The sequence below is a fragment of the Gossypium raimondii genome, chromosome 12 (assembly GCF_025698545.1).
Source record: "Gossypium raimondii isolate GPD5lz chromosome 12, ASM2569854v1, whole genome shotgun sequence".
Taxonomy (NCBI): domain Eukaryota; kingdom Viridiplantae; phylum Streptophyta; class Magnoliopsida; order Malvales; family Malvaceae; genus Gossypium; species Gossypium raimondii.
In genome coordinates, this window is record NC_068576.1 from 40,791,784 (window position 1) to 40,806,765 (window position 14,982).

The window sequence follows — 14,982 nt, forward strand, 5'->3', positions numbered from 1 at the left end:
TCAAAAATACAATTGGAGATATTTGGCAAAACATACGAACATTAGTGGTCAAATTTGTCATTAAATTTTTTTTCATGATGACTCAACTTGGGAAGATACTTTTCACTTCAAAGTTGTTTTTTTAAGAACAAGCTTTTTGGGAAGAAGAGAAAAATGTCATCCGATGTTCTTGTGGGCAAAGCATCATTTAAGAAGCAAGACACCCCAGCAGCAGAAGAGGGGATCTAATTAAGATTTTGTTTTCTGTAATTTCTTTAGTTATATAAAACCTCCCTGATATTAGGGTACTTTGTTATCCTTATAAGAGCATGAATTTAGGTTCTGCGTCTTACTTCTTTTCTACTTAAGAGGCAAATTGTGTTGATGAATGGAACAAGTTGAAATTTTCAGTAAATTAAAAGAAGGCAACTCCTAAGAGGCGACGAGCTACTTCAATCACACAATCATTGGCAACAAGAATCGAAATAACGTTTTTCTTAAAATCTGATACTCAAGCGGTGACTCAATTCCAAATAAGAGATCGTAATACTTGGGAGATACTCGAGTTTCTTAAATTAGACTCAACCAAGCCATATCTCAAGCTGAATGATGCCAACTCTTCGATTTATTTATAGGGCTAAATGCAAGTTGGCATGACGGATTTCCGCATAAAATTCTGGTTCTTGCTAATGCTTTTTTTTTTTGGGTCCCATTCTCTTTAGGTTGATAATAAAGTTGTTACATTTTCCATGAAAATCCTCCATTCCAAAGTTACTCCGGACTACAATAACACACTACTTAAGACATTCACTCAATTTCAAGACTCTAGATTATTCTGATGTTAGCTAATTGCATATAAATAGTAGTGATTATATGGAAACAACGTTGTTAATTGAATATGAATTTTAAAAATGTGGTTCATCTGAAATGGTTCACCTAATTACAGACATATATATATATCCACAATTTAAAATAAACTGAAGCCAAGTATTTCTGTTGTTGGACTTTGTTTCCCTATCTATGTACTCCACAGGATGTAAGTGCGAATGGAGTCATCATAAATTGTAGTATGGGATTTGATATGTAAATGGGAATGTATGATTGAAAGGAGGGGCAAGGGAAGCTAATCAAGCGCAGCTTTGCTTTTACGAGCTGTCATTGGTTTTGGCAATCCATGAAAAATAGCTATTGTATTGCCTACCGTTGAAACTCCTTGCAAATCAGGCTTAAGACTCCATTTGGATGCAGCTGGCCACAGTGATGACAAACTGCTGCTGCTACGGTCTTGATCTTGCAAGCTCGATGTACTCGATGACTTCCTCACTGTGGAGAATCCAGCAACCACAAAACCATCTCCAAGACCTGTTGGCGTGGGATTGAACCCGGCAAACTCAGCATCAGCTCCTGATTTAGTACGGTTAACAGCTTTGGTTCTCAGTGCCAAGCCTTTTGCTATTATTGTTGAATATCCTCCACCATTGGTACTGTCCTCCTTCAACAGCCTTTCAGGGGTTCGAGCAGTCAAGTCTGCCTCAGATTTCTGCCGTCTTCGGACCAGTTTCTCATTTGCTTGATCAGGTCCACCATCTTTGGCTTCTACAGCAGACATTATATCTGCTATCTCATCATTAAATCCATTAGTTATGCTTCTAAACTTCCGGAGAAGCTCCAGGGAGGGTTGGAAGCAGAGGAGGGTTTAAGGAACGGACCATCCTCCAGATGATGAGCTTCTCCTTTCCTGTATACTGCCATCTCAAAACCTTCAGACGTGTTCTTTTTTTCTGTTGCTTTAAGGCCATAGTAACCTTGTAATGAGCTCATTGTTGAGGAGAGCATTCGAGGACTTGTCTTCAGTCTCAAAGACTGGAATGAGTCGAACAATTCAGGAGGCAAATGTTGCGCTGGGGTTTTGTTGGCACTGCTTTGCCTGCAAAGAGTTGTCAAACAACTGATCAAAATTCGGAATCACATAACTAAGAGATGCATCTCATAGGATTTTACAGATGAGAGAAATTAGAAAGAATTTCTTACATGCATAACAACTCAGCTGAGACATTGACTATCAATTTCTTAACAAGCGGCCTCTTAGATAATATATCTAAGGATGCCTTTAGGGTATTAAATCTAAAGGACTATCACAATCTGAAGCCATGTCTGAAGAACATAGAGTTCTAAAATTACTGCTATGGGAACAACATAGAAATAAAAAGTATTTCTAGGCTAGGCTAAGCAGGACCATCAGTAAAATCCTAGATTTCAATCATCTAATATTCTTGAAAGCAGTTACCATAATGTAATTAACATTTGGGCAGTAATTACACTGATATTGCAGTTTGTTTGAGCAAGAAAAAGTTGTTGGATGTTGGTCCTGATGTGAAAGGTCATTACCTTAAAGAATTATAGAACTACTAAGTCAGAACACTTGCTGAAATGAAACGATTTAATAAATCCTTAAATATTATCAATTTAAATAGTTTAGCAACATTGCAATAATACGTTTGCTAAAAGCTCTCAGACACAATGAGTGCACTTCATCAATTTTAGTATTAAGATGATCTAACATAAAGTTCTTACAACATTACCATACAAGAAACAAACATAAAGAGCATCAATTCTTCAAGTAAAGTTAGAACAAATCCGAAAATAAAGATTCAAGGCATAACCATAAGATGATAAAAGAAGGCATTTCCAAAAGAAAATTTCAAGTCAATAAACTTAGGGTGCGTTTGGTTCGTTGTATTGGATTAGAGGTGTAATAGCAAATCAACTGTTTGGTTGAATGTAATGAAATAGAGGCGTAATAGTAATCTTGTGTTTGGTTGAATGGAATAGAGGTGTAATAGCATAGTGGAAAAAACTAAAATAACTAGAATACCCTTAGCATAAATTTGTTTTGGTAAATGATTATTGTTATTGTTATTTAAATTTTAATAAGATTATTATTATCAATAATAAATATTTTAATCATATTTAAACATAATTATTATTAAATATATTTTAATTAAAATATATAATTCAATAAAATTCTTAATAATTACCGAAATTTGTTTTGGTAAATTATTATTGTTATTTTATTTAAATTTTAATAAGATTATTAATATCAATAATAAATAATTTAATCATATTTTAACATAATTATTATTAAAAACATTTTAATTAAAATATATAATTTAATAAAATTCTTAATAATCAATATTCTTATATAAATTTACTAAAATCATAATATATGATACTATAAAATATAATTTAACATAATTATTATTAAAAACATTTTAATTAAAATATATAATTTAATAAAATTCTTAATAATCAATATTCTTATATAAATTTACTAAAATCATAATATATGATACTATAAAATATAATTTAACATAATTATTATTAAAAATATTTTAATTAAAATATATAATTTAATAAAATTCTTAATAATCAATATTCTTATATAAATTTACTAAAATCATAATATATGATACTATAAAATATAATTTAACATAATTATTATTAAAAATATTTTAAATAAAATATATAATTTAATAAAATTCTTAATAATCAATATTCTTATAACAAAAATTCAAAGTAATTTTAAATGGCTAAAATGTTAAGACTACAATTGTAATAGCATTACATGTTAGATCAATAAACCATATAATAAAAGTATTGGCATATCAAACCTTGCCTAAACCATGGAAAATGACAAAAAGTAATGGCGATTCCAAAGTATCTTAACAAATAAGCATTCGGATTCACAACAACTACCACAGCAAATGCAAAGATGGGAAACCCCAGTTGGGAATGAGAAGTCATTGCTTGTGCATCCTCCATTTGCAATGTATTGTTTGGAGCTTGTTGATATACTTGAACCAACAATAGGACCATTTCCCATGGCTTTGGTTGAGTCCTCGTTCATGTTACATACTTTTTTGACTTTCTTCTCTTGTACCTTTACAAGTTTGAAATGACATTAGAAATACCCAACAGGATGACAAGGTTAAATTTGTAGATTTGCTATGTTGTGCTTTTGGGATATTGATATTCCTTGGGAAAAATAGTGGAGTTGTCACAATAATAATTTGTGTATAACTTCATAACTGTAAAATCCGAATAGAAAATATGCCTTTACCTACCTTCCATAACTTTATTGTTCATCATTTGTCGACAAAAGAAAAAGAGCACCATTAGATGGTGGCACCACCTAATTTTGTTAATTTTCTCCTCAATTTCCAAGCTCTTGAGATAGTCAAAGCGTATTAAACCAAGGGAGTACACGTTTTCAATATTCAAGTCCGAAAGTTTTTAGCATGTACTCCCAATAATCATTATGTTTATGTACGCCACAAACCAAGCATAAATACCTCGGGTTCGTGGCTCAAACTCTGTTTTATAGCGAAACTCGGGATGCCTATTGATTGGATAATCCATCTTCTAGATCTCTTCGATGTCCAACATGCTACATATTATAAAAGCGGTATGACAAAGTGTGAGAACAGAACAGGAGAATCACAAGAAGTGAAACAAGCGTGTTCGAAATATTAAAAGAAAAATGGTCGAGAACGTCGTCTTGAGTGTCATCCTTTCAAACAAAACCACCGACCCCCACGATCACCGGTAGCAAGGTGATCGCCATTTCTATTGAATTCAATTGCAGATATGATATCAACTGAAAAAGAAACAATGGCATGTAAATGAAGTGAAAAGAGAAGCAGAACATGTAGGACATATAAGTACCAAGTATATCGCTACCAAGAATCTGTTTTATTCACACAAGCGGACTTATCAAGCAAAGTGCATCATGGAAAAGCTCTTCAAAATTTTCTATTTAATCACGCTTAGAGTTGAGGCCAATGCAAGGAAGGCATCATGAAGAGCAAAACTAATAACACCCATCCCGAGATGGTTCACAAAGAAATTATGGTTCTTCTTGGATCAAAACCTCATCGAATGTCACTTGCATGGCGGACTCTAAGTAAGACCATCGATTAATGCATGAAACTAGTTTTACTTCCATGTTAGTCCATAAATAACACCCTAAAGTCAAAGAGCATCACCACGCACGCAAACTCGGTCTCTTACCACAAAGGACTTGCTTAGTACTTTTTTACATGGTGCACCACCCTCCAAGACCGGGAACCTAGTAATTAGATCAATCTACGTTCATTGAATTCCTTCTTCGACTTTCAATAAATAACATCTAATCTCAACTTAATTCTTGAACTCAACCGATAATTAGTTAATTCGAACACAAAATTCTTCATTGCTTCACATCACACTTTGAGAAGCTATACAGTGCATGAAGCTAGACCTAGATCTTAACATTATACACTAATCCAACAATATATATTACCAATTTAAACAATGGAAAAATAAATAGCAAGGGAAAAAAAAGATTATTAGCTATAAGGATTAAAAACACAATAAAATTCGATAATTCTTTAGCACTGAGACAAAATCAACACTAAGAGAAACCAAATCGAATAAATCCAAATAGCACACCTTCCTGAATTTTCTCTCCGGCCGTCTGTTCTCCGAACACCTGAGAGAACTTCCAGTCAAGCGGTATTTCTCACTTTTAAAGAAACAATGGAATACCTTTGGAGCTTCTGAGAGATTTGAGAACAGTTTTGTAACCCAAAGTGTATTTCCCACTTTTCATAACGAAAGCCAATTTGTTGTTAATGCTCTCATGGGTCTTCTTCTGCATCAAAATACCATCATCAACAACATAAAAATGAATTAGCATGTTTTCAGAAAATTTAGGTTAAATATTCAAAAAAAAAAGAAGAGAAAACAAGTAAAATGGTCTTTACGGTCTTCTTGGCGGCAACCATTGTCGTCGGAGGACAGGAGATCTTCTACGAGAAGGAGGCTCGCATGACTACAAATGGTTCGATTTCACCACATGCCAAGATGAAAGTCGGACTGGCTGGAGGTTTGGTTCATTGGCGGCTTCATTGATGTTGGGAGGAGAGGAGAGGGTGGGGTGGGGTGGAGAATCGATTTACGCTTGGGAGGGTAAAAGGAGACCGATTAGGCAATCTTTGATTTTGGAACGTAATAGCAAATCGGTGTTGAAGCGAGAGAAAAGTCGAACCGTGCAGAGCGTAATAGGCTCAGTATTAGGGCAATACAGCCAACCAAACACGGTAATCGGTGGGGCCACAGATTAGGGGTGTATTGGCTAATCCAATACACCCAACCAAACATGCTCTTAGGGTGCGTTTGGTTCGCTGTATTGGATTAGAGGTGTATTGGATTAGAGGTGTAATAGCAAATCAACTGTTTGGTTGAATGTAATGGAATAGAGGCGTAATAGTAATCTTGTGTTTGGTTGAATGGAATAGAGGTGTAATAGCATAATGGAAAAAACTAAAATGACTAGAATACCCTTAGCATAAATTTGTTTTGGTAAATGATTATTGTTATTGTTATTTAAATTTCAATAAGATTATTATTATCAATAATAAATATTTTAATCATATTTAAACATAATTATTATTAAATATATTTTAATTAAAATATATAATTTAATAAAATTCTTAATAATTAGCGAAATTTGATTTGGTAAATTATTATTGTTATTGTTATTTAAATTTTAATAAGATTATTAATATCAATAATAAATAATTTAATCATATTTAAACATAATTATTATTAAATATATTATAATTAAAATATATAATTTAATAAAATTCTTAATAATTAATATTCTTATATGAATTTACTCAAATCATAATATATGATACTATAAATGAAAATTTGAATAATTAATATATCATATATTTTAATTAAAATATATGATTTAATAAAATTTAAAATAATTATAACTAATAAATTATATTTTATGAATTTGTATAATTTAAAATAATAATTATTACATATAATCTAATAATTAATATTAAATTTCATAAAATTCTTGATAATAAATTTTCTTATATGAATTTATACAATTTAAAATAATTAATATTAAATATAATTTAATAGTGATATATAATTTCATAAAATTCTTAATAATAAAATGTTCTTATATGAATTTACTAAAATCAATATATAACTTGAGAATTATATTTTGCATAAACATATTAACTTATATTAAGAAAATGTTAGATGAAAATGAAATTGTACATCATAATCCATATGTTATATAGTTTTACAACATCAAAAAGTTTGAGCATTGATATTTAATGGTGAGAAAGAAATCTTCTGACCCATTCCAATCGGACAACGGAAGATAAACTAAAGAAAACGATCATTTGAGTTGATGATCGGGAATTTTACTCAAAGCATCATACCGCTAATCGTCGGTTAAACCTTCAATTGACCATAAGGCTGAATATAAATTTGAAGCTTTCTCTTTCATCTTTTGATGTTTTTCTGACTTCTGCTGAACTACCACCTCGGAGGCAATACTCCTACTGATTTGATCGCCAACGGCCTGGATTTTTTCCCCCAACAAAGTGGCAGCCTCATCAAATGAAGAATACACATTATCACGAGCATCAGATTTCTTCTTTCTCTTGTTTGAAGATGAGGAACCCCTTGGTCTCTATCTCCTCGCGGATCTGCGAAACATCCATGTCGTCTAAAGAGACGTCGACCGCGATCATAGAATGTGTTTCTCTCTTCATTCATATCGTAGTACGTTCATCCTCAAGATGTATTTCTTCAAGAACATCAAGAATTTGTTTGAGCGTCTTTCCCAGTCGCCCGATCTCTTGCGTATATGGCAGTAAGATGGTTGTATTAAGGGAAAGAACGATGTCTGAACTGAGAGGCTTCTTTGTGACTTTAAAAAAAATGAGGAAATCATATTAGTTATAAGTTTTGTATAAAAACAAATAAATACTTGAAATACATTTTACCTTTACATAGGATTCCCAAACTGCATCTTCACAACAACGAGTCATTTATGCTCGTCCCAACCAAAACCGTTGTTGTTTTGGCCATTAAGCATGTCGTAGACGACTGACCATTCCCTTTTTAGGCACCTAATCCGAGATTCAATATTTGGCTTCGCCTTCAACATTGCTCTTGGTAAAGCTTTTTCTAGCATTTTTTCTAGCTCGTTCAAATAACCGGCCTTGAACCCGATATCAGCATTAAATGTTCCTACATTGTGCAAATCCACCATGCAAGAAACCAAGGCTGCATCTTCTTCTAGAATCCATTTTCTTTTGCTTCCTCGAGAAGCTTGAGAAGAAGCATGTGATTGTGAAACACCTGACATAATTAACTTAAGAAAAAAAACAAATTAACATTATTTACTGTTTTTAATATCATGAATCAAAAGGTGAACAATTTATAATATTATATTGTTAGTTTAATATCATGAATCAAAAGCTCAATACTAAATTTAATGAAATAACACATGCTGAATGAAAAGATAATTAAATTATAATTCAACAAAGTTTAGTACAATACAGAATTTTAATCAAACACCACCAAAGTTTCATAAACTAGATACATAAAATAACATCAACAAATTAATTGTAACTCAATTTGTCCCTAAACCTAACTAATTTCTAGATGCTTGCCATTCATCGAACATTTGGTTGGCTAGTTCCATCCTCCAAGTAGCCCAAGCATTCGATGGATGAATATTTGTGATATTCGGTTCATCGTCATCCACCACATTAGTAGGTAATCCTTCTCCCACCTCTGCTTGAATGAGATCAATACTCATATGGGTTCGAATAAAATTATGGAGCAAACAACATGCAATAATAATTCTATTGTGCACCCTTACAGGATAAAACGATGGACTCCTAAGTATTCCCCATCTAACTTTTAATAACCCAAAGCATCTTTCAATAACATTATGTGCCGAGGCATGTTTCATATTAAAAAACTCTTGCGGAGAACTTGGCTGATAACCCTGACGCCACTCGTTCAAATGATATCGTTGTCCTCTAAAAGGTGCAAGAAATCCCTCACAATTTGTGTATCCAGCATCAACTAGATAATAACAACCTATAAAATTTATTTATTTTTAAATAAGAACCAATTCAGCATAAAAAAAATTGATCTTAATGAATAATTCAAAGTCCTCTAACTATCTACTTTACCATGAGGAACCTTTAGTCTATGTCTCCTACTAATGGCATCTCGAAGAACCCGTCCATCAGCAACTGAACCTTCCCAACCAGGAAGAACGTAAACAAATTGCAAATCAGGTGTACAAACACCTAGCATATTTGTTGCTATGTCACCTTTTCGCGTTCGATATCTAGGTTTATCAACTGTTGGAACCCTAATCTTGATGTGGGTTCCATCAAGAGCACCTAAGCAATTCTATATCAGATGATATAAAACCTTGAGTTAGAATACTAATTTAAATCTAAATCAACTAAATGTTGTACAAACTATATATAAAACTCAGTTCAATACCTTAAACCATTTCCACCTTATGTCAGAAGAATCAGCTGTAATTGGCTCCGCCTTTTTAAATAACACATCTTGTAAGTGTATGACAGCATTTAAAACACTATGAAATGCTCTACTAACAGTTTCCCCGGACATTCTAAAGTGATGCTTGATAACTCAATTTTTCAGGTGATGGGAGATGATATGTAAAAACATTGCCACTTGCTCATCAACAAGCATGTTTCTGGACGACTTCAATCCCCCTAACGATTCTAACATCTCACATAGTTTAGAAAAGGCAGTTCTATTCATCCTAACTTGTTCAATACAGGTCTCGTCACTAGCATATACAAGCCTTTTCACATAATCCCGTTTTGCATAAAAATCTAAGGTATAGGACATAATCCTTGGTCTATAAGTATGTAGGCTAAGGCTGGCACCCATTCTAAATAAGAACCAAATCGCAATTCTACAGATTTCCAACCATATTGTCAATGCAGCACCAATTCTTTTTTGTAGCTTTTGCTTTTGAATTTTACCTTTACCCTTTTCAAAAATAATTCTGATTTAGAAAGTTGTTTGTTTGGTATTACATACGGCTCTAACACTTTTGAGAAGCAATTTAAGAAGTAATACTATACTAGGCTTAATAATTATTATCAAATTTTTTATCAAATTTATTACTAATCATTAAATTTAAGGTAAATTGCACCTAAGGTAATTAAATTGTTAATATATTTACCTAATGTGTCTCAACATTTCTAAAAACTTAAAAGAGAAACGTAAAAATAGACCTTCAACTTAGTTAACTAACTATTAAATAAACATTATAAATGTTTATTTAAAATTTATTTTAGACTTTAGAGATGCAAATTTATTAAAATAAATATCGTATAAGATATCTTTTTCAATTAATAAAATAGCTAATTCATTCAATTTTTGTTGAGATATTGTTAATCTTGAAGAAGATTTTATCAATTTTAATTTTAGAACATTTTCTCCGTTGATGCAACAAAAACATGAGTAATTAACATTATACGCATTTGAAAAGGAATAAACTCTTTATGAATAATTATGTCAATTGAGTGTCATTTTATAATTTGATAATTTATTTGAAAATAATATTATAATCAATTTGAATTAAATAAGAAATTTGAATATTTTTAATTTAATAACAATTATATAAGCATCGAAATTGGAACTTGATTGATTGTTTATATAAGTACCGAATTATATTTTAATTAAAATATGTAGATTTAATCTTAAATTTGGACATTATATAAGCATCGAATAACGTTGTATTAAAATGTTTGAAGCAGTGGTTAATATGAGTTTGGTCAACTGCTATAGGATGCATTTGTAAGCAAGTTTCCTCAATTAGTTGATGCATAATTTATTGAATCCACTCATGAACAAGCATGATAAAAGAATGCGAAAAATTCACCAAAATCATGCAAATAACATCATTACGCAACTACCTTTAGATTCAAGTAGATTGTACATTCCATGATGACTTGGATAATAAAATAAATCTGGGAATTACCTAAAAAGCTCAAAGTAGTTGTATCTTTTAATGAAAGACAATGAAAGAAATTGAAATGCACAAATTGAATACCGGACATACAGAGACTTCTTTTCTTAACCATAAAGACATGTTCACAGACTGTCGACTAAATCCTAAGTCACATTCATATTTACAACCACAACCAAAATTGTGGATCATATTTAACCATCACGTCAACTGGCTTTACAAATATACTCTTAAGAGATTTATGAGTGTAATGGAGACTGAAATCAATTTTATCCAAATAGTTCCTCTAATCAACTTTGGGCAATAAGAATGGAAGCTTACCTTGAGGAGGCCGTGAAAGAGGATTATAAAGTTCTTTCGCTGCCAAATAATCCAACCACAGTCCAAATCAAAAGCTACAAAGAAAAAAAACATATCAAAGAAGAATACATGGGAGACAAAGCATAGAGGTGTTCATTTTATTCAGAGAATTCAATTGTAAGGGATGAAAGAGTTTGAGACCACCTAAGAATTGTTAATTGGCATTGGCAACAAGGTAAGGTTGCCTGGAACTCAATTTTTATATTCTAGAATTGTTGAGAAAATTCTTAAATGTTGCCACAGAAGAATACTGTTACAAGTACTTGACCAATTATTACAAGAACATGAGAAAACTCATTCTTATGGCCTAATCAAAATAACAACAAGCTTTGCACAAATATTTTATCGCATCTACCAAGCTCAAAAGATATATAGGGAACAATTTTAACATCATCTATCAATTTGTTACGAGTATCTTATTTAATCCTTTTAGATCAACTATAACAACGCCCTTAATCAACATCCATCATTCTCCTACTACAACTATAAATAATATATGGAATCGATTCTTAACACGTAAATAAAGCTTCTAACAATAGGTAAAGAAAAGACACAAGCAAGTCACATTGTATATACTCTCTTGAACTTAACACTTTCAAAACCACCATTCAAAGGCCTCTTTACATTATTATTTTTACAATCTCACGATGTAAACCATTTCCCCTCACCATAACTTTTGTGTTACAATGGAAATACAATACGAGGACATATCCAAATTAGGAACATTTTAAACTCCGATCATTATAAATAAAATAACTCTATATTAAGTAACTCAAAAAAAAATCTAAAGACAACCGCTAATAATAAAATCCATTTTTATACGATGAAAATAGTTGCAAAGGTGGCACTCAAAGCTTTTTGAATGCTGGATGCATCAAACAAAGAACCTAAATTACTCAGAAAAAAGCAACTCACTAATCTCTTGTATTTTTAAGATTAAACATGAATTTATGTAGATAAATAATGCAACTTATAAGACATAATAAACAGAAAAATTTGTTCTGATGAATGGGAAACCCTCTGTAGCTCTCAAACCCAACCAAATGTGTTAAAGTAACTAGAACATCCAATTCATACAAACACATTGATTATTTTCAATGAACCCCCTAACAGACCAATTTGAGAATATAAAAAATGGTTGATGACAGTTTCTACGCAAGTGAATGAGAACAATTAAACGCTTATGCATATGCTAAGGTACCCTATAACCACTTATGCACCTGAAATAGAGCTAATTGTACCAACAAACTTGCATGCGCATCAAACAAAACCTTTACCCTTACAATGGTATCATGAGAAAGAAAACCCTAAAATCCGAATTGAGTAGAAAAATGGAGATAAAAGAGAGACAAATAAGGGGACAAAGGGCTGGTTTTGTTGGAATAATCAAAGTTGCCGGATTTTCCAGTAAAAATCAAAGCTAAAATTCCTAACAGTAAAAAAGAGGATGGAAAGATACAGTGAATAAGCACTACCGAAACAATGGGGCCGGAGACCTGAGACGGTGGAGTTGGTGGAGGTGACTTCGCTCGCAGCTTCTGTTTGATGTTGGGAGGGAGAGGCTGGAGGTGGATTTCGAGTTGGGAGGGCAAATCAGGGCGTGAGATGTAAAACAGATGTAAACTGAGGAGAAGGCAGGGATTACAAAACAGAGAATTTCGGCGATTAGGGGCGTAACGTAATAGGCCTGTATTAGGCAATACATCGAACCAAACACCGGCTTAAGTGGGGCCCACGGATTAGGGGTGTATTGGCTAATCCAATACACCCAACCAAACATGGCATTATAATCATAAGAATGCATCGCTATAAAGCATGACTTTAGCCGACTGTATAAGAAACCCACTTCCTCTTGAATTAGACTAATTCTTCTAAATTGCGCTCTAAGTTAAGAAGTTCTAACATACACAGGTGCAGACTTCTGTTGTAACGAAGTCTTGGTTGACACCAAGTCCCATGTCCGATCCTTGGACAACCCCTTCCCCTTTCCCTTATCAAACAAACAAAATAAAATACACAAGCGCTAATACGAAAATGCATATTATTTTAGCAATACATTTCATGGAGAAGAGGTTTATGTTAAAGTTCACAAGCTGGAAATGGGAAAACAATTAGTCATTGTATTAAAGAAGACATAATATATACCTCAGTGTATCGGAACCATTTGTCGAGCATGGTGATGGCGGATGCTGGCCTGTTAAAGGGATCCGGAGTGACTTAAGAGTAAACATTTGACGATCAGTAACCAGACCATTCATCTTCTTTATGTCAGCTACCTGATTATTCCACAAACATAACAACAGCAACAACAATTAGTCAATTCAAATATTAATTAAAGAAATAAAGAGACGGATAATAGTTACCTCAACGCCGTCCGTACTTGATAGCGACAACAGAGAGAGTGTCGAACCGGGAAATGAGATGTGTGATGAAACCGGCACCGGATGACGACGAAGAGGGCAAGCTTTGATTCTTTTCTTTCTCTAAAACATTGTAGTCATTGGAAATTTTACCATAATTTTCATTCATTCGGTAACTGTAGTCTCCATATGCAATGCTATCTTGTCTCCCACTTTCCATCATCATATCCTCGTTTCCTTAAAAAAGAGGGGAAAAAAACTATTCCTTTAATTGATCCTCTCTATTTGACCTCCGATTATGGATTGTTTTCTTTTGTTTGTTGCATCGAAATTTAAAAAGCTTATTTGAGTATTTTCTTTCCCGATCAAACCCAAATGAAGAAGTTAAAAAAGAACAAAGAAACTCCGATTTGATGCAGACCCATTAGTCAGATAAGATAAATAGATTTAGGGAAGAAATTCCAGAGAAAAGATAAAGAGATTGCAAAGGAGAGACATTTGATAGCAAAAGTGATTACTACTTGTCACCGCACATACAGAATTTATAAACAAGACTGGACCAACTAACAAATATAATTAAAAATGCCACCGGAGGTAGTGTAGCAACATGAAAAACAATAAGCCAAATGAAGCATAAAAGCAACAAAAATCAACTAACTGAAATAGGCTGGAAATGGTTATGCATCACCATTTTATAACTAAAGAGAAAGGAGGAGGAGGAGAGGGGGGAAACGGTGAAGGAGAAAATTGTAAAATGGAATATTTTTCGGGAATATGGTTGGAACTTTGCTGTTTTCCGGAGAAAAGGAAAAAGCAGAAACAGAAAACTGAAAATATCTTCGGGTATGAAAATAAACAAAAGATATGGGTATTTCTTTTAAAAAATTTGGTTTGCTATTAATTTTTTAGAGGGTAAACTACCAAAATAGTCACTTTTGTTTGGCTCAGGTTACATTTTAGTCACTTATGTTTGAAATGTTATGTTTTAGTCTCTTATGTTATCACGTTGTAACATTTTAGTCACTGAGCCGTTAGTTTCATTTAAGCGTATAATGAAGCGATGTGTACGTTAAATCATCATTTCAAACAAAAATTCTAGGTTAATTTATACAATCGATCCCTATATTTTTTTGTTTGGAGCAATTTAATTTTTTTCTTTTATGTTTTTTTAACTTTCTTTCTTTTCCATTCTCTTATGCTTCTCCTTTTGTTTTCCTCCCTTCTCCATTTCTTTCAACGTAGTTTTTCTATGTTTTATTTTTTTGAACAAGTTAAATATTTCGAGTGAGGCGAGCTTGTGGACTAGTTACAAATGGAAAGCATAGAAAAACCATGTTAAAAGAAATGAAGAAGGGAGGAAAATAGAGGGAGAAGCATAAGAGAATGGAAAAAAAA

General features: G+C 32.5%; 2 protein-coding genes across 2 annotated transcripts; both read right to left on the minus strand.

Annotated features, from left to right (window-relative positions):
• Positions 1 to 1,102: 1,102 nt before the first annotated feature.
• Positions 1,103 to 1,588, minus strand: LOC128035506 (uncharacterized). Its single transcript, XM_052625269.1, has one exon. The coding sequence runs from the start codon at positions 1,586 to 1,588 to the stop codon at positions 1,103 to 1,105; it is 486 nt and encodes a 161-aa protein (XP_052481229.1).
• Positions 1,589 to 1,620: 32 nt separating this feature from the next.
• On the minus strand, positions 1,621 to 14,404 carry LOC105764149 (uncharacterized). Its single transcript, XM_052625270.1, has 3 exons — positions 13,591 to 14,404; positions 13,373 to 13,503; positions 1,621 to 1,906 (listed from the first exon to the last, which is right to left on the minus strand). The coding sequence occupies exons 2-3, from the start codon at positions 13,483 to 13,485 to the stop codon at positions 1,621 to 1,623; spliced, it is 399 nt and encodes a 132-aa protein (XP_052481230.1). The 5' UTR covers positions 13,486 to 13,503; positions 13,591 to 14,404.
• Positions 14,405 to 14,982: the final 578 nt, after the last annotated feature.